The following is a 20797-nucleotide window of genomic DNA, read 5'->3' as shown; positions in this document are numbered from 1 at the left end:
CTGCGTTTTTAAGAAAAAATTTCGGGGACTTAAATATCTAAGTGGATCATGAGTGGATCCCTAAAAAGTTGTTTTTACTCGCTAAAATTTTGAATTCAGCATAATTATTTATGAAAATATTCCAATTTTTGCTTAAAGTGCTCATTTTACCCTAATCTATCCTACATGTGCTGGTATACGCGTTAACAGAGATTCAGTAAAACATGTTGTCGCTGAATATGATAAATGCAGTTCGATTGATCCTAATGTGATTTCGTAGGATAAAGAAAATCCTGCTGTTAGTTAAGTATGGGAAAGAGTAGCCTGCGATGTTGATTCATTACTGTATCTAACCCAAATAGATAAACGTTATGGATACCATTAAGCAACGAAAGTGCTGCAATGGTTATTCAATTGTTAGAAACAATATGGTCATCACTTAGACCTCTTTCTGAAGTTCTCCTAGATTACTCCATGACATTTAGATCTCAGATATCCAAACTATGTTCCGTAATGGAAAATAAAGCTTATCTATCGAGCTGTTAATAAACCATCAGGCAATAGAATTGTTGAAAGAGTTCAATGGATAGTAAAAAGAACAAATGCGAGAGCAAAATATTATATATATATATATATATATATATATATATATATATATATATATATATATATATATATATATATATATATATATATATATATATATATATATATATATGCCTCTGTATTCTTAATCAATAACGCTCCATCAAAACACGGCGTACTTTTAAAATCTTTTACTATCATTATAAACGCGTTTGAATTCCTGGAATCGATAAAGTTGAATCAACACAAAAGTTTTTGACTGAGTTTTAAGGATAAAAAAATTGGTGATAAAGTGTAGGTCAAACCCAAGTATATGACGCCGTACAATGGACAAAAATATTTTGTTTTGCAATTTGATTCCAACGAATGTAATTAATAATATTTTGATTAGTTACGCATTTTTTGATTATTTTTAAGTTTTATAATAAAGTATTTTTTATAGTTTTAAGAATTTTTAAATTTTAGTAATGAAAAAAGTTAATTAGGTAATAAAAATAAATACTTTATTTTAACACATAAACTATGTTATAAAATTTTGCCAAAAATAAAAAAATAAACTATAATTCAGCTGATAACGTAATATAAAAATAAATATTTTCCTAACAATTATCATTGTTATTTTCACTATCCAAAAAATCGAACCCTAAATAATTTTAATCGCCACACAGAATTGTATTTCCAACCAGCTGTGGTGGTATTAGAGGTAGGACAATTAAATTCAAAATTTCTAACGATAATTTACTCGTTTTCTTACTTGACAATTTTCTGTATGAGTTGATGACAGGATTTGATGTTACCAAAAGTATATTGAGCAAATCTATATTTGTGGAAATACGTGGGTTTTTTCTTGTATAATGCTCGCGAAATTGACGAAAATTTTTAATGCGTGCTTTTTGAGACTCTTCCAATAGCTGTCCAATTTGAAGAAGACATGTTTTTATAACTTCCGTGCTATGTACAAATACTTTGTGCACAGTAATAGGCATATAGTACCACGGTATAGATTAAGATAAAGAGTTTTGGTTTCAGTACAAAATTTTTCAAATTCATAATAAATAATACCGTAGCCTGAGAAAAGTGTTCTTAATAAAATACTGAAATTTTTAATGAGATTGACGTCAAAACCCGTAATCTCACTACCTAACTCTGGCTTCATAAAAAACCTGCGAGCTGTGTTCCCATCATTTGTATTCCTTAGGCCAGGCTTCGGTTGTCTTCAATAAGACCCATATAGTTTTTAACTTTTTGTTTAATATCTTCTGAACGTTTTTGGACACTTGATTTATCTTCATAGATTTAAGCTTGCCACATTTTATATCTAAATGATTGCTAATGTGTAACATACAGTCAAAAAAGCAAATCCATGCATGCAAAGTAGACAGACCAAAACCATAATGTTCTTTTTTAACAATCTCTTTTAGTTCACTAAAAGAGATTGTTAAAAAAGAACTTTATTTTCTTTTAGCTCATCATTTTTGGAGTTGCACCACATATATAACATTTTTGTTGGGAATATGTGTCAGTCAAGGCATTGCAAACATTTCCATCTATCATTGAGAGTAATAGGTCATGTTTAACAGCAATTTGAGATTCTCCATATCTTATAAATGTTGCCAAATAATATTTTGGCCGTCATTTAGTCTCAACAGAACAAATGAAAATACAAACAGAAAATCATCAGTAGCTTCAAAGTTTGTAAATTTCTGTTTATAAGTGCTATGACCAGAACTCCTATCCCCATTTGCTAATTAATGCGAATGGCTTAGTAAAAGTATTATTTTTAAGAACTTTACACTGGGCTTTAATTAGGCGTTCAGTAGTTTTATCAAGTATGGCTAGAAGGTTGCTTTCGGCACGTGATTCTGTAATAGAAACATGTTCGTCTACTGAATAACATAACTTTTTTGATTTGCATAGATTATAATAAGATGGAAATACTACATGCCCTGCCTTTAAAGACCGCTTTCGAGTCTGTTTGTAAGAATGGCTTATACATTTAGAGTGAATAATAAGTTGTTTTTGGGGCGTCCTTGAAATCCTCCAGATGATGGAATGGGACATTGCTGATATGTACTTATTTCAAATTCTACATCTGCGTCCTCTAACCAACATTTATTTTGTTTAAAAAACGGTCCACCATCGTTTGTGCTGCAGACCATTTTGTTGTGAATTTTGATGCCAAACATGAAATCTTTTTTTCTCTGAATCTTTAGTTACATTAGTTACAACACAAAATCTTTGTAAAATAAAATCCAATAAACAAGAATTTCTTTCTTCTTGATTATGTTTCCGTCATACTTCAAATAACTCCATTTTTGAAAGAGAGCGCACGTGATCTGAAAATAATTAAATTTCTTAAAAATGTGGATTGATGTGGTGAAAAATATTACATCGTTATACACCTTAACACTTTAGCTATACACTGTTAAAAAATTACATGTGGATACAAAAAGTTGTATATGTTGAAAAGTTAAAAATAAAAAAAGATTTTACTATTTAAAAGCAGTTTTTTAAACCATATTCTAATACAAACTGATTCTCTTTTAAATAAAATATTTAATGTAATTAAATAGTACTTACCCACTAAAGTAAAATCCACCACTGCAATAAAATAATTTTTTTCTTAAAATTTTGTTAAATGGTTTCACAAACGCTGTAAATTTGTGACTAAATTTTTTCAAAAATGAAATTTCATTTAAACGTTCTTTTTTAATTGCTTATTACTAATTGTTCTGGAATGTTTTTCATAATTAACACTGCAAATTATAACCAATGCGGGACTGTAATTGTGAAAGTATTTCAAATTTGTCGATTTCTTGAACTGTCTTTTTTCCACCTAGCTTGTATAAAACGAAACATTGTGCGCCGTGTACACAACGATGGTTGAAAGAAAGTAGTAGCAGCTAATAACAGTATGGGTAGCGTTGATAATAGCTAAACCACTCAAAGTAAAATATATAGTAATAAAGAGTAACAGCCTGTTCGATTTAATATAGAAGAAGACTGTTTCGGAGCCGAAAGCAACACCGTTCTGTATCTTTTTTAGCTGGGGAAAATGTTGTGATTTTGATTTGCGTTATTATTTAGCATTGCTAATTATTGACAAAAGTCATGTATATGTATGTACAAGTTTAGGGAGCAGGAGCCACTTTTTCTTAATTACTTTGTCATGCTGATTATGAACAACTTAATACTTTTTTTCATTATATATGTTTAGACTGCTACTTCAATTTCAATAAAAGTGATAATTTTGACAAAGCAATCAATTGTTAACCTAAATGAAATCATTATTATTATCAAAGTAGAATCCGTAGTAAATATTTTTTTTTTTGTTTTATCAATAATAAATGTAATCATTATGTGTAGTTATAAATAAAGCAAAAAAAAAGCATTATACATGAAATTAGTCCATATAAGGAACAATTTGTAACAATTACTAGTGAAAGTGCTAAATAAATTCATAGCAGCCGTGGTACGAAGATTGGAGTTCTTTCTCACAACCAAGAGGTCTAAGGTTCGATGTCAGCTCCAACCAGATAAATGACATTGGTAAGAAAGGAGTTGTGAACTTCCTAGTTAAATTGCTCTTCCACGGTGCTTTGTTATTAGACTATTAGTTCTTTATTAGCACTTAAACAACTGAAAAAAAAGTCATCTTCAGTGCTTGTGGATTGCTGTTAGGACTTTCCAAGTAGAAACTTTATAATAATAATTTTTTTATTATAATCAAACTTATGAAATGTAAGAAAATCAATTCAAATAAAGCGATTTAAACATGTTTGATGACGTAGAACAATAAAAGAAGAAAAAATTAAATTAAATTATTAGTTTATTCTTCTGTAGACATAAAACGGTGTTTTTATTTATTTTTACCACCGATTATGATTTTAAAAAAAGTGAATCTTCGCTGCAATGATCTACTGTATTACTAAAACAAGCAACCCATTCATTAATAGTGTTTGACATTTAACGGATCTTTTTCATTTATCAAGATCTAATTTCTCTTAGACGCCTAATGTAAAGCTTACAGTTCTTTTTTTGCTTACCCAATTTGCCTCAGTTGTTTCTGTTTGGTTCCAACTGTATATTTTTAAAATTTTTTAACAATGAGACACCTTTCCTGAATATTGATTTTACAATTGTTTGGATATTTAAGTATATTGTCACGAGGAATTTTTGTAATCGACGTTATTTCCGAAGACGCTGACGCCTAAATTCAATGTTATTTGTAAGTGTTTTATAAATTGCAAAAACCTGATTAAAAAAATAATGCATCAGTTATTCTATTATTGTAACTTTTTTTAAACCCATAATTCTTTTTTATTTTCTGTTGAAGAAATATAGCTAAATTTTGCAAAACTATATTTGCAAGAATGATACAATTATCTTAACTATAAAAATTACTATAAAATAAGTAAAATAATATATAAAAATAATAATATATAAAAAAACTATAAAAACGTTTTTTGATGGGTATATACAAACTACATCTATGACTACTAATCAGTCAATCTTATTTAATGAATATTGTCAAAAGATTTGTTGTTGACTTTATTAAAGACACAAAAGCAATTCTGACTAAATGAAAACTTTTATTCATTTCAATTCTAAGTTATTTTTAGTCAAAAATTAACAAAGCACAGTGGGCCAGATGGTGGTAAAAAAAAATATTTCAAAAATTACATTATTATACACCATTTTACAGCTTAAACATTCAGCTTTTATAAAATGTTTATATTTTTGTATAATCATCATGCCGTATGCTTCTAAGCTGTAAAATGAAAAGCTTTTTTTTTTTTTTTTTAAATAAAAGTTTTTATTTAACAGCTTAGAAGCATTGAAAGTTTTATTTTACAGCTTGAAAGCTTTTTTTTTTTTTGATAATTTAATAATACTTTTTGTGTTACTAATTAGCATGGAAAAGGTGTGAATTTTAAAACCTTTCTTTTTATTGCATAATTTAATAAAATCATTATCTTTTAAATGAGCTACACACTAAAAAAAAAAGGTAGAAATTTTTACCTTAGGGTAGGATATGTGATATATCCTTAGTAAGGTATAATTTTCTACCTTTTAAGGTAGAAAATTATATTAAAAACAATTATTTGTCATACAATTTTCTAACTTAAAGGTATAACTTTCTACCTTATAAGGTATAAAATTATACCTTACTAAGGGTATATCACATATCCTACCTTAACTAAAAATTTCTACCTTTAATTTTTAGTGTGTATTGTAATACTCTTTTTCACGTAAGTTATGTCAAAATAAAATGATTTTATATGACGTCATATTTGCAGTACTTTTTTTAGTTAAAATTTCACTTATACAATCAAATACTTTTGCGTTCTTAAGCAGTCCAGTAGTTTGAGACTTGAAATATATTTTTCATTAAGTATATTATCAATATAAATTTGGTTTATAATCCGCAGATGTCCGCCTGGTCTCTAATAATGATTTTTACAAGTTAAATGATGTACCCGATTTCAAATTACGAAAATATTATATGCATTTTATTTTAAATGGTTATGTAATAATTGGGTCTCAGCAAGACTAGATTTGTGTTACAAACTTGTTTTAATATTTATACATCTTAAAATACCTATTTGTAAGATTTTATAAATAAAATTCATATATTTATATAGTTAAAACATGAAAAATATTGATATTTATTCATATATAATAGAAGAAAACTTGAACTTAGCTAGTCCAAATATTTAGAATGCAATTGTAAATCGCATAAACTTAACTGCAAAAACCCAAAACCTGTCTAATTTCATAAAGCATCCTTGACATCCTTGAGGTATATATGCAAAAACTCTAAAATTTGTTTTGAAGAGAATAACAAACAATGGCTACAAAATAAACTAATATCAATTCAGTTTGTAATTAATTATAAAAAAGTTCTATTAACTGCTTCCATTGATAAAAAAAACTCTGCTCTTATCCAACTGTAGTATCTGGCAGGCTCCAGGTGAATACTTTAAGCAGTAGCGTGGCGACAAAAAATAGACCTCCCGCAAAATTTTAATCTGGGCCCCTAAACTACTTTTCTGATCCCTCCTCCCCTTTTCTCTTTTCTTGAAAAAAAATTGACAAATGGGTAATGTCGAATACATATAAATGCTGCAATTATATTTTTAAATGAGCAACTTATATCATAATATGTTATTGTGGATACGGGTAAAATACAAAAATACGGAAATTTTCAATGTGTAAAATGTGGGAAAAAAGTCCGGAAAATTTCTCTTAACTCTAAGCTTACCAGTGCCACAACCAAAACATTTAGTCAATGATGGTAGATTCGATTTTCTTGTTCTTTCGCAGTATTAAAGATGGCTTAAGTCTATTTTGTTGCTTTGCGTTGAATAAATTTAATCAAGGTTTTATCAGTTTTTAAATAAGTAGCCCAAATAGACACTGTACATTTATGGTGTGGTCTAATAAACACTTTATACAACTTGAGAGCCTTTTTTCATCAATAAAAGGGAATGTCTTTATGCATACCAAGAATTTGTAAGGACTTTGAGACAACTGTTCGAAAATGTGTGCTCCACTTGGCGTTACATAAAATAATGACTCCTAAATTACGCATTGTAGAAGAGCTTTTTAGGGATTGATTTACCTTTTTATTTAAAATTGATTATACCTTTTTTTTTTTTAGATTGATTATACCTTTTTATTTAACATAAGTCTGTTTTGAGGTAGAGAATCAACGCTTTGGCGAAATTGAGATTACATCTATGAATTAGTGAAATACTATAGAAAATGAAATATCCAAAGACTCTGTTAAATTAGTCACGCATAAGTTATTTTGAAGAAAACCATGTAATAGGGATTTTATTATCGTTAATGTGCTTAAAGACTCCGTCCTTAACAAGTATTTTGACTGTTTTGTTGGCAACAGAGTTTAGTGAAATATGTCGATAGTTTTGTTGAGGGCGTTGCAAAGGGCTTTTTTTTATTGTTAATGTGCTAAAAGACTTTGTTCTTAACAAGTACTTTGACTGTTTTACAGGCAACAGAGTTTAGTGAAACAAGTCGATAATTTTCAGCAAGTAATTTATCTCCCGTTTTTTCAGAGACCGAACTAAAATTTGCTTATTTCTAGAGAGTGAGTAGTATTTCAGAATTAAAGAATATATGAAAGATTTTTATAAATAGAAAAAATGTTTATAGGGGTTTAGATTGGTAAGTTAATAACCTCTGAAATAGATAAACCCAAGTTGTCATTATAAGTTTATTCAGGTTAGTATCACTTTTTTAACGATGTAAACTATTCAGAGAGATATTATTATTGTTTCTTTTTATGTACTTTTTTTACTTTAAATATTTCAGCTTTAATGAAACAATTAAAAATATAGCAGTTTATTTAAAGTTTATCATTCTTCCATTTAGTGAAGCAGTTGATAATACAAAGCGGATTTTTTTGCTCGGATTAGGTTTTTAATATGTGGAATAACCTATGGATCATAGTTTTTCTTTGTTTTATTAATCTTGGGGATAGAATATTCGCAATCAGTACAGCTGTTAGAAATTAATAAAATAAACATTTAAACCGCGGTTTTATGGAGAAATAAAGTATTCTAGTTGATTGATGCAATAAAATTTGAAATTAAATCGAAATCACCTTTGCTGTAACTAAACAACTGAGATTCATTTTCGGGAAACGGTTTTTAAACTAAAATTCCTCAAGTGTACTAAAGCGGCCCTTAGTATTATTACTTAATAGAGCATTAGGAAACAATTTTTAAAATAGAATTACTGCACAGGTAAATAACAAGTGCAACATATGGTTTGAGTAACCAAAGGGTGTCTGGACAAATGAAGCAGCCATCATAGAGCTTCCTAATTAGGCTATGAACTAATTTGAAGGATTCAGCGATATGTTATATTAAATTAGCATCATTTGGTCAATGTATAATCTAGATAAGTTTGTGTTTATTGTTAACATTTACAGATTCCGAAACGTTTTAGAAAAATTTCATAGAACTAATTAACTTTATGAGAGATAAATACATCAGTAATGAAGATAGCTGCACTGCCACCTCGACGTCCGTCTTAGCAACCTTTTTTTAAAGTACTTTGCTTTAGAACCTTACGATATCATGCTTACCCATTAACTAAATTGTATATTTATGAGTTAATACAGTTTGTTTTAATTTTTTAGATATAAATAAATAAAATGCTCACTATTTGAATTAGTAGTCAAGATTTTTAGTAAAGCTAAAAAAGTAGCCTGAAAAAGAACTACTGTTTGCATCAGGCTGTAGTTTGCGCAAAGATAGTAAAGAAAAAGAAGCTAAAGCTGCATTACAAATATTAGAATATATGAGTTTTGTTTCGGAAAATACTTTTAAATAAAAATTTTTTAACTGTTATATACACAAAAAGGTTTAAGCTTTGGATTCCTTTTTTGTTTCATGACATATAAAATAAAGCCCTGGAACTGCATAAAAATACTTAAAATTAGTAATTGGGAATGTGTTAAATTTTTAAAATGCATAAAATAACTTTTAATCATACTGCCACATTAATATTAATTTAGTTTTTAAATTTATGCTTTAAGAAAAGTTACTAAGTAACTATGCAAAATAAACCGTTGTCAGACATTTCAAATGTCACTACCACTCAAATAAAAAATCCATACTACCACAACAATAATTGTAGTGAAATAGTAGTATAAAAATACTCAATTTGGTAATTATGGGAGAAATCCAATAAAGTTTTTTACTTTTACCAGTTTAAATTTGTTAAGGTAATAAAATATGCGGTAACGAAGCAATTAAGGTATCCATAGCAACCCAAAACTAAAACTAATGTCAAAATTAAAACTAGTGTGGCAATCTTCAAATTAGTGTAATCTAAGTGCAAGCAATGCAAAAGTGGTTCCTGAATCTTTTTTATATGACGAGTTATTAGTTTTGTCCAGTAAAAATGAATTCTGATCCACTGTGCAAAGTTGCGTAACTTTACACGCAAAGAATGCGCTGCAAAGGTTTCTAGTTTTTAAGTTTTTAAATATTTTTTTAATATTATTTATGCAGGCCCGTAGCAACCGGGGGGCAGCAGGGTCATTCCCCCTTCCCCTCCTTCTTCTCCCCAAATAATTTTTCAAATAAATAATTTTGAAGGAATCGACTGAAAAAATGATACAAAAAAAAGGTCCTTTAAATTATTTCGGAGTAGAACTGACAACCCTCCCCCCCCCCCCCCTAACATAAATTATGTTCCTACGGGCCTGTTATATAATGTTAAAAATAGAAGTAGAAGGTAATACTTCTAAAATAGAAGGTCAACTACAAAAAATATCAAAAACTAAACTGTTTTCTAAACTTTTTTTTAAATTAATTAAGAATAACTGGTTAAACAAAAAATATATAGAATCTTGGACCTCCCCCCAACCCCACCTCCTCCTCCTTCCCTCATTCGTATAAATAGCTTTTTTAAGTTTGACGTAGTTATTTTCTCATAGATATTTTCTCATAAAGCTTTAAGCCATTCACAAAGAAAATTTTTTTGACCTGGTTTTTAACTAAAAAATAATTTCTTATTATGATTTCAGTCTTTCAGATAAACGAGTCACATTAAATGGTTCTAAATGCCTTCTACTACTTCTTTAAATAGAAGTATACTTTATATAGTGTGAAGAAAAATGTTTTTTCAGTTTTTAAATCTTTGATCAAACTTTTAAACAAATAAATTGTGTTTAGCAAATAGCAGAAATATTCACAGCTTTTTAAAGAGAATGCAGATTTTAAGACAAATTAATAAAAAATTTCAGGTTTGTAATTATAAATTTGTATTATTACTAGATGAAGAGTACTGACGTAAAGTCCAAGTTTTAGTGTGAAAGAAAATAATTTATAGAACTTACATAATTTAGGTTTAATCTTATTTGCAAACTGTTAGCATAATAATTCCTCAATATTATAATATATTTATATCTATTTACTATTTACTATATATTTACATTATCCTATGATATTGTAAACATAGTAAACAAGAATCCTTGTTTAGATCAAAATATGTCATTTCTGAACTTATCATATTTACATTGAGAGTAAAAATATATTTTGCATTTCATACAACTATACTTTTATCATACTTAAAATATACTTTTTATTGAAATAAGTATATCTTGTTTTAACTGTAAACATTTTGTTTTACTGGTTCTCTTTAAGTTTTTTAGTGTTAGTAATAATTGACCCCATATAATATCTATAAAAATTTTAATTATAATTTTCACTCCTGGAATAATTCTTCGAACCACCAAAACCATATTTCACTCTTAAAATAGTTCAAACTACTTAGACAGTATCTCAAAGAAGAAAAAAATCTAACTAAAATTAAATAACAATAATCCATACCTGTTATAAATTTTGCAAACCATAAAGCAATATTTTGGTTCAATGATTGAATATTTTCTTGTCACTTTAATAAAATATAAATTTATTGTATTATAATCAAGATAAAAGTAAACTGTGTTGCTACAACGTTTTCAACAAGTCTTTTAAATTTAGATCCTAAAATATAATAGAGTCAAAAAATTTTAATATCTAGTCATTTTGGATGTTAAATATGCTAAAATAAAATCTTAAATATGTTTGAATAATTAAGATAATAGTAATAATAGTAAATTAATAACAGTAATAAACCGAACTTTTTGTTTAACATATAGTTCAAGTGGAAAAAGAACAAATAAAGTAAAAGTAGACAAAATAACAAAAATGTAGATGCTTGTTTTTTTCAGTCAAGGAAGATTTCAATAAATTTTTCTTTCATCATGAGAGGATCTAACTAAATATTCTTTTTGTGAGTATATTTAGAGAAAACTTTTTTTTAATTATATGTTTGTATCCTTAAAGAGGTCAATCATCAAACATTTTAAGATCACCACAATGGAAAGATTAGATATTCCTGATGATTCTTGGTCTAACAAAGCAAAAGAAAGCAATGCATTATTAGAAAATTTTGCACTATTAAATAATTGGGAGAAACATGAATTGGTGAAGCAAACAGGAGATATAAGAACTTATGGTCGTTGTGGTAATGAAAAAATATTTTATGGCGCCTTATTTTATTCAATTCATGAACAGAAAGCCAAAGGGTCTATAACTTATGGACCATGGTCAAGCAACGGTACCAAGTATGTATGTAACCTTTGTACCTAAATTGTTTCAGAGTCAATCTATCAAGAAACTATCTGTTGTTGACAACTATTTTATATACTTTTTAAAATCTTTTTTAATTAAAATAGATAAGAGTGTATGATCTAAATTTCTTTTCATCAGTTATGTACATGGAGGTGCCATTGCTACCCATCATGATTCAATTGCTGGTATTTTGGTTAATAAGTTATTTGGTCCTTGTGTTACAGCTTATCTAAATATTAATTATAAAAGGTATATACAATTTATTTTTAATCAATAAATTTTCTAGTTTGACTTATTAATTTTATTATTAGTGCGTTTTTTTTTAATGATATCTTTTGCTTTTAAATGTCATAAATTTTTATGACATTTGTGATGTCCTGGTCATTACGTTAAACTGATCCTATTAGGAGGAGGTAATGTTTTTTAGTGGGGATAAAACCAACTTATCTATGGAAACGAATAATCTGATATGAATTTCCCTAATTTAGTTGTTTAAGGAACAGAAGGAGCTATATATATATATATATATATATATATATATATATATATATATATATATATATATATATATATATATATATATATATATATATAGGAATATATTGAAAGAAGCAAAAATAATAGTATCGAATGTGCCTGCAACAACATAAAACCATCAAATAAACAGTTGAAATTTTTTGTTGTGAAAAGAACAAAAATTTGCCATGTTTTTTTCACTCAAAAAGGCACTTTTTTTTTTTTAACTTAAGTAAGTTTTATTTAGACGTGAACAGAGAGTTAAAAAAGTGAGGTAATATAGTTTATATTTTTTCGATTGCAAAAATAGTTAATAATTGCTCATTATTAGGTTTTAAACATAGTAAATAAAAAATTACTTTGATTAGAAATCTGCTTAACTAATCTTGCAACATCTTAAATTTGTTTTATTCTAAAATAGTTCCATAGTTCAGTTATTAATGAAATGGAATAATGACAATTGTACAGTCTTCTCTGTTTAGCCAACGCTTTTGCGCTAAGCCTTTTCTTGCTTGCCCACATGCCCGCAAAAACTTTGGCAAAAATAAAAGCGTTTTGTTTTAAATTACAACAGAACTTTTTTGTTAATTTGTTCAACTTTTAATGTTAAACAAAAATGTTAAAAATGCCATTTTTTTTTTCAAAAAAAAAATGGCATTTTTAAAATTTTTTTTTTAATTTATTATCTAGTATTTATTCAAAGCATTTTTTTCGCTGTTTTTATTTCAATTTAAATAGCAGGAAAAAATGAGTTTTTTAAATCGCAGAGGCTAACTTAAAAATGACTATTCTGCTAGCGCTTTTTCATGTGCTGGCATTAAATTTCAAACAGAGAGGACTGATTGTAGTAATAACATTGTTGTTGGTATAATTTATGATAAACTGCTGCAATTTTTATGTATTAGTGGTAGAGCGTAAATGCGTTAGAGGTAGAGCGTTTGCTTTGTATGTGAGAAGTTCTAAGTTCAATCCCTACCATGTCTCTGGTAATACTCGCTCAACTTGTTTCTCCACGCAGCTGCTTCCTTCATGTTTTGGCGTTAAATAGTTGAGAAAGGGTTGTAACCACAAAAAAAAAATAATAATAATAAAATTGACGTAGTAGGCCTCCCCTCCCCTGACTTGGACTTGTAGCGGTGAATAAGATTTAAAGTATTTAGCATTTTAAAAATTTCATAGCACCATTAAAATTTTTTTGTTAAAAAACAGTTTTCAAAAAAGATATAAAAATTATATGGTAGCTTTTTATTAATAAATATTAAAATATTTATGACAGGTTTATAATATTTATAATATAAAATTATAATATTTATATAGATTTAAAATATGATTAACCAACATTATTTTATAACATGGATTGTTTTGTTAACCAACATTATTTGTTAACCAACATTATTTCATAACATGATTAACCAACATTATTTCATAACATCTTAGCATAACATAACCAACATTATTTCATAACATTAACCAACATTATTTCATAACATTTACAACATTATTTCATAACATAATATCTAGAACTGTTTTCTATAGTCCCTTGAAAACAATAACAATAGTTTTACTTTGCTTAAGTCAAACATTTGTTTAGTTGAACCCTTTTCCATTTTAACATGGAGTATTTAATTAAAGAACAATTCCTGAAAATACTTAAAGAACAATCGAAGAACTTATAACAATGAAAAAGCCAAAAGTATGACGCCCTTGATTTTTTTGGTCAAAAAAACAGTTTTTTTCTTAAAATAAATAAGAACCAAAATAAGAAGTTAAATCTTTATATAAGCTTGCACTATTTTGTAAAACAACAAGGAAAGGTAATAGAAATATTATTACTGTGACATTTTATATGTACATGACAAAAGCTCTCATTAATGATAATAAAAGTTAATCAATTAAAATTTCAATTAAAAGTTGATCACAATGATATCTGCAGTTTTAACAATTACTTAGTAGTGTTTGTAGAGATCACCAGTCATTATTTTCTCAATTTATTTTAAAATGATAAAGAGTTTTTATTTGTTAATATCTAAGAGTAATTTTCATTTTTTTTTTTTTATTACTTCCATATAAATAATAACATTAATTAAATAAACATTTTTATAAAAACAAGTTGTATAAAATGAGACTTATATAAAATGAGAGAAAAGATAATATTTTCTAAAAATTTATTTCCTTTAACAATTAATTTTTTATTTTCTCTTAACATTTTAAAATGGAGTTAAATAAGCACTTGAGTTGCAAATTATTGAATTGTAGATATCATAAGGGTTAATTTTTATCAGAGATTTCTGTATTAAATATAACAGATAGTTTACATTTATGTAAAATTTATAAAAAATATTTTTGCACCTTATCTAAAAAAGAAAAGGCATCATTGGAAGATCCGCTCCAGATATGGCAACAGTATTCCATACAAGGACAGATTTGAGATTTATAGAGATAAAGAATAGAATCCAGAGTAAGAAAGTGTCAAGTACAATAAAGAGATGCAACCTTACCAGATGCTAATTTTGCAATGGATTTGACATATGGTTTCCAAGAAAGTTCAGAAGTAAGAGTTAATCCTAGAAGATGAAGGGTAGATGACTCATCGAGTACATTACTGTTCATAAATATAGGAAGATCTAAATTATTGCGATAACAATAGTTTACATCAATTTTACTATTTATCTATTTAGTACTAAATATTGTGGTAGAATTTTACTTTTAACACACCTGTAAATATTTTAATAAGCAAAACATGTATAAAATATTTATACAGAATGCGTCAGCTATTTGAGAACATATTTTTAATTTTTTATAAATGATAAAAAGTCAAACAGAAAATACTTTTAATCAAAATCAATTATATAAATAATATAAAATAAACTATTGTTTAATAATTTCATTCAATGAAATCTCCCTCTACTTCAATAACACCTTCGAGACCTAAACCAACTGCAACCGTGCTTGAGATAGCCCTCATCTATGTTGTCCATTACTTGGACAATGGATTCTTTCAGAGATTCTTTGGTGTTATGAGGATGTTTATTAACATCTCTCTCAATGACGCCCCACACAATCCAATTTATTCGGGTCTAGAGCATTTGGAGGCCACATTTTTAGAGTGATGTGATCATAAAAATGGTCCGCCAACCATTCCTGAGTGTTATTGAAAAATATAGGGCCTTCCATTTCTTACTCTATTGATCAAAGGCTTAACAACAATACCCAAGAGTTCAATGTAGGCAGCAGAAGTGACACTTAGTCTTTGCGGAAAGAAGTGTGGTGGGATCTAATGTCCTTTGTTGCTAACAACCCCAAAAACAAAAAAAGTTTTGTTAATAATTACAAATTGTAAATCTAATCCAGCTGCTCTGTTTCACAGAAGAACAGATATTTGGGGGAATACTCTTGCCCCTAACATTTTAAAATCAATATATGTTCCATTGCTAACCACTAACATTCGTATAAGCTTCATTGATAACCAGCTAAAAAAATGACTTCTGTTTGTCTTGATGCTGTGCAAGTTGTCTTGAAGCAACAATATAAAAGGTATTTCTCACTTTCTGATACAGAGACACTAAAGGAGGAGACTGCAAGTGCATAACTTCACAATATTGGTAGTGAAGAGATAGTCGGTATGTTTAGTGATGCTAAAGGAAAATGTCCTAATGCCACACTTTGCTACATATCTTGCAAATTAAGATTTAAAAAGAATGAGACTGTAGATTATTTAGACAGTCTAGACTAACTGTCTAGAAAGAAGTTGTTAAGTGGTCCATTCATGTTGCACGAAATAAAAGAAAGAGAAATCGGCTGCAACATGTTGAAATGCGATAGTGGTGTAGTGGTAGAGTGCTCACTTCATAAGTAAGAGGTTCCGAGTTCAATCCCCACCACGTCCCTGGTAGTACCGCGTTCAACTTGTTTCTCCACGCAGCGGCCTTGTTCGTCAAGGTTCGTCTTTCGGAGTTATAGAGTTAAGAGAGGGTTATAACCACAATTAAGTAGCCTCCTCATCTGTAGTGGCCTTCTGGGCCTTGGGGAGGTAAATTAACAAAAAAAAAAAGCTGACGCACTCTGACCTTTGTTCTCTGACATGTTCTCAAATAGCTGATGACCCTAACATGTTCTCAAATAGCTGATGACCCTGTACATACTATGGAATAGTCATCTTATATATTTATCTTTTTTTAATTTATATCTTAATTTATGATGTTTATGCTATATTCAAGACGTGTATTAATATTTTTATTGTATATTTTTATTTCAGTCCTATGTCAGTTGGATCAACGTTTTTGTATGAGTGCGATGTTAAAAAAGTGGAAGGACGTAAAATATTTGTTGAAAATAAGATATTCAGTTTTGAACATGAGCAAGTTGTTGGTGATGCTAGCGCTTTATTTGTATTGCTTAAAAAGGATTTGTTGTAGTATCAAATGTAATATTGGAAACTCTACAAAGGTTTGAAATAAAATTGAACATTTATGGTTTTCCTGATTTTTTATACATTTTTTTTTTTAGTTAGGTTTTAAAATTATAATTGTAAATATAGTTTTATAAATATACTGTGATGTTATTTGTTAAAATGTTAAAAATATTTCAGAGGACTGATCTCGTTTGATTCCTGATCTCGTTTAATTTGATTCCTTTTTTGAGAAGTCTTGATCTCGCTACTATAACAAGTTGCATTTACACTTTTAATTTTTTGTTAAAAAATCCTATAGATTTTTTTTAAGCTATTTTGTTAAAAAATCCTATAGGTTTCTATTACAGGGCCCCTAAATTTCCAGATAGATTTCCTAAAATTGTTGGGTAGCCTAGCCACGGTTCTGGGTTTTTGACTTCATGAGTTTAATTTTATGCGAAATAGTTTTAAACAAATCACACATTTTATATTTGCATATTAGAAAGAACTTCGAAATTGTTCTATAATTTAACAACTGGTTTAATATTGTTTTAATTAAACGATGTCTTTCTTGTGCTATTTATTGTTGAATATAAATAAATAATGTTTTTAATAGACTAATAATAAATAGATATTTTGTATTATTTATTATTTAATGATATATATATGTACCAAAGTTATATAAAAATACTGTGTCTTTCCTTCTTTAAAAATATTTCCATGCTTCAAAAATGTGTTATTGATCAAGTTACAGTGGTATGACCTTTTTAATAGAATTCTGTGTTTCTTAGTTTTTAATTTATTTTCTCTAAAGGAAAGTGCTAAATGTGTCTCGCGGTCCAAAGGCGGATCAGTCGGGCGAGACAGTCTAGATTTTACGGGATTGGCATCCAATTACAGGGTTATAGGAAAATATAAATTAACTTAAACGAAAACTTAAATTATGTTATCCGGAAATAGAAACTATTATATGCAGATATAAAAATTAAAAAAAAAAATTAAAATAAGCTTGGTAGCAGCCATTTTCAAACTCAAGGAATCAGTTTATTTAATATATTACATGTTATTTTTATTAATTTTTTTTTTAGATTTCACATTTTCTTATTTTAATTTTCCTATTTTAGTTCATATTTCTGCATAACCCTGTAATAAATAGAAAGTCTGAAATAAGAAAAATAGAAAAAAAGTTATATTCAGTTCATGAATAAGATGAACAATATGAGCTAATCAATTAATTTACTTATTAAATAAACTTATTCCTTTTCTACGCATTCGGAAATAGACGAGAAATTCTAATTAACGATATACTAAATATAAAAAATAGATCTACTAATAACGATATACGATAGAAATACTAATTAGTCGATAAATAATAATTAACAAAATTTCATTGTCGGCCGTTTATTAAATCTCATACTCTGTTTTTTATTTCTTCACGATTTTGAGCTAACGGACGAATGTTTTTGTATCTTCTCTTTACAAAAAATTATTTGAGGGGATTAAGTTGGGGGGGGGGGGAATAAGGGGAAAATAATATAACTATTTTGTCTCCAAATCTTCCCATTTTGAGTTTTGAGGTAAAACGTTTTAAAAATAAAAACTTATAAAAAGATTTTTAGTACTTATGTTTTCTCTGCAACTTTTTTGATTGTAATTTAGGTTTCAATATAGTAGGAAAACATTAATTTGAGGTACATAACACAATCAAAAACTCGAATTTTTCAAAAAGTGGAGATAGAACAAAATAATTCTAACCTCGCGATATGTTGAATCTCTCTTGCATAACTCTGTCTTAAACCAAGAGTTCCGTAACATTCAATTCACTTCAATCTACTATAATGCGATTTTTGGTTTTAACGATCAATTTTGCATTATTTAAAAAATATTTTTTCAATATTTTTTTTATTTATGTTATTGATAAAGATATCAACCTTTAATTTGAGCTAATTAATTTATAAAATAGATTAAAAACAGAAATAGTTTTAAGTTTTTCAAAAAATGGCCTAATGTGACCCAGGGTTGGTGTTTCTTTAGGCCATGTATACCTTGGTGTGCTGTTTTGTTTCATTTACATTCAAATTACTTAAATAATTACTTTCATAATATATATATATATATATATATATATATATATATATATATATATATATATATATATATATATATATATATATATATATATATATATATATATATATATTACAAATTTATAGTTGTTGAGAGTCTCAAAATATTTTTGAAAAGATTCATAAGCAAATAAAAGATTCAAATTAGAAGTAGATGAATGTTTGGCAAACAGAAATAGAGTTTGATTACGAGTTTTCGTAATAAATGCAAATTTGAATAATTAATTAAATATAAAAAATAGATCTACTAATAACGATATACGATAGAAATACTAATTAGTCGATAAATAATAATTAACAAAATTTCATTGTCGGCCGTTTATTAAATCTCATACTCTGTTTTTTATTTCTTCACGATTTAGAGCTAACGGACGAATGTTTTCGTAGCTGCTTTTTACAAAAAATTCTTTGACGGGATTAAGTTGGGGGGGGGGGGGGGAATAAGAGGAAAATAATATAACTATTTTGTCTCCAAATCTTCCCATTTTGAGTTTTGAGGTAAAACGTTTTAAAAAATAAAAACTTATAAAAATATAAAAAGATTTTTAGTAATTACGTTTTCTCTGCAACTTTTTTGATTGTAATTTAGGTTTCAATATAGTAGAAAAATATTAGTTTTTTATACAGATATTGATGTTTGGGATCGTTTTATACCTGATTAAAAAAAAAATATATTATGAAAGCATTCAAAAAAATATATTTATTTGTATATATAAAACCATGACTAAAGATATGTAAAACTTGAGGGTTTATTTTTTATCAACTTCCCTAAAGTTAATAGTAAAAAAAAAGAAGGTAAAGTTGATTATAAAAAAAGTTGATCGTTTTATTCGTGTTCATTTACTATACATTTTATAGGTTATGTATAAAGGCATTCTACATATAAAATTAACTGCAAAAAGGAAAACCCAAATATAGCATAACAGTTAAACTTCCATGGCTCCCAAGAATATGTCCAAAACTAAGAAAAGAACTTAAACCTTACAACGTCAGAATAATATTTACTACACCACCTACGTTAAAAAACATCTTATGCAACAACAAGTCTAAGTTAATTCCAAATAGCAATCCCGGTGTCTAAAAACTCACATGTTCTTGTGGCAGTATATACATTGGTGAAACAAAAAAGAAGATTTTAACGAGATGCATTGAACATCAAAAAAACTATTTAAAAGGTAAATGGGATGCATCTGGTGCAACCGAACATGGTCAATAATGTAATGGGATGTTTGATTGGTCAAATCCGAAAACTCTAGCAATAAAATTAGAGTACGATGAACGTAAAGTTAGAGAATCAATAATTAATGAAATTAATTACGCCTCAGCATATCAAGAAATAAAACATGCTCCAATACTTCTCAACCGTGACAATGGCATTAAAATTTCTACAAACAGTTGGAGACCTCTGTTTAAAAAAATTATCCGAAAAAAGGAGTCAAACAATATTTTCTAGTTTTATATTTACGTTACACGCTGGTAATTATCTTAAGTAATTTCTCCCACTTGCGGATTTATTTGAAAAAAGAACTAGTTGTCAATAATCTAGAAATTAAATTTAGCTTAACATTTGATCTAAAATAACTATATCGTTTCCGTCAATTTTAGTATTTAGTAGTTTAAGAATATGGAAACTAGCAATTTGGGTTAAAAAAAATCCCCACATATTTATGCCATCATAGTTTTTCATTCAAAATGGCCTCCCAAACTGAAAGAAGTGGTAAATTTTGGATAAAGACTGAGCTGAGACTTTCATCATTTGAGCGACCGTGGTTGCAAAACGAATTTCCGAAAGACTACTCAATGGGAAGTGAAATGGACTCAGAAATTAAAAAGAATGTTGGAAATTACCTGGTATTGGTTGGGCCGATGCTAGATGGCTATTTAAAAGAAATAGGAATTGCAATGCTCTCCAAACTCACCAGGAGTCATTTAACAGGTCTTGTTTCATCAATTAAATTATACATTCCATGGAAAATAATGAGGTTTATGGCAGTTATTTTTGAGAGCTATGGAGGAAGCATAGAGTTACTAACACCAAGAAATAA

The 20797-nt window shown here is 27.7% G+C and overlaps 1 protein-coding gene across 2 annotated transcripts; it reads left to right on the top strand.

The window, feature by feature from the left end:
• Window positions 1-10234: 10234 nt before the first annotated feature.
• On the top strand, window positions 10235-17314 carry LOC100214723 (acyl-coenzyme A thioesterase THEM4). Of its 2 annotated transcripts, XM_065816425.1 has the most exons (5): window positions 10235-10348; window positions 11433-11713; window positions 11859-11969; window positions 16492-16682; window positions 16825-17314. In XM_065816425.1, the coding sequence occupies exons 1-4, from the start codon at window positions 10313-10315 to the stop codon at window positions 16649-16651; spliced, it is 588 nt and encodes a 195-aa protein (XP_065672497.1). In that variant the 5' UTR covers window positions 10235-10312; the 3' UTR covers window positions 16652-16682; window positions 16825-17314. The 2 variants fall into 2 exon arrangements, with proteins under 2 accessions (XP_065672497.1, XP_065672496.1); XM_065816424.1 differs by having other exon boundaries at window positions 10236-10348; window positions 16492-16836.
• Window positions 17315-20797: the final 3483 nt, after the last annotated feature.

Source organism: Hydra vulgaris, chromosome 13 (assembly GCF_038396675.1).
Source record: "Hydra vulgaris chromosome 13, alternate assembly HydraT2T_AEP".
Taxonomy (NCBI): domain Eukaryota; kingdom Metazoa; phylum Cnidaria; class Hydrozoa; order Anthoathecata; family Hydridae; genus Hydra; species Hydra vulgaris.
The sequence above is the reverse complement of the archived record's forward strand: the minus strand, read 5'-3'. Positions and strand labels throughout refer to the sequence as shown.

What these genes read in the sequence shown, in the direction of transcription:
- LOC100214723 (XM_065816425.1), top strand. Translation starts at nt 10,313, where the DNA reads ATGCAGATTTTAAGACAAATTAATAAAAAATTTCAG. An exon ending in AAATTAATAAAAAATTTCAG is followed by an intron (nt 10,349 to 11,432) that starts GTTTGTAATTAT and finishes GTATCCTTAAAG; the next exon opens with AGGTCAATCATCAAACATTT. An exon ending in CTAAATATTAATTATAAAAG is followed by an intron (nt 11,970 to 16,491) that starts GTATATACAATT and finishes TTTTTATTTCAG; the next exon opens with TCCTATGTCAGTTGGATCAA.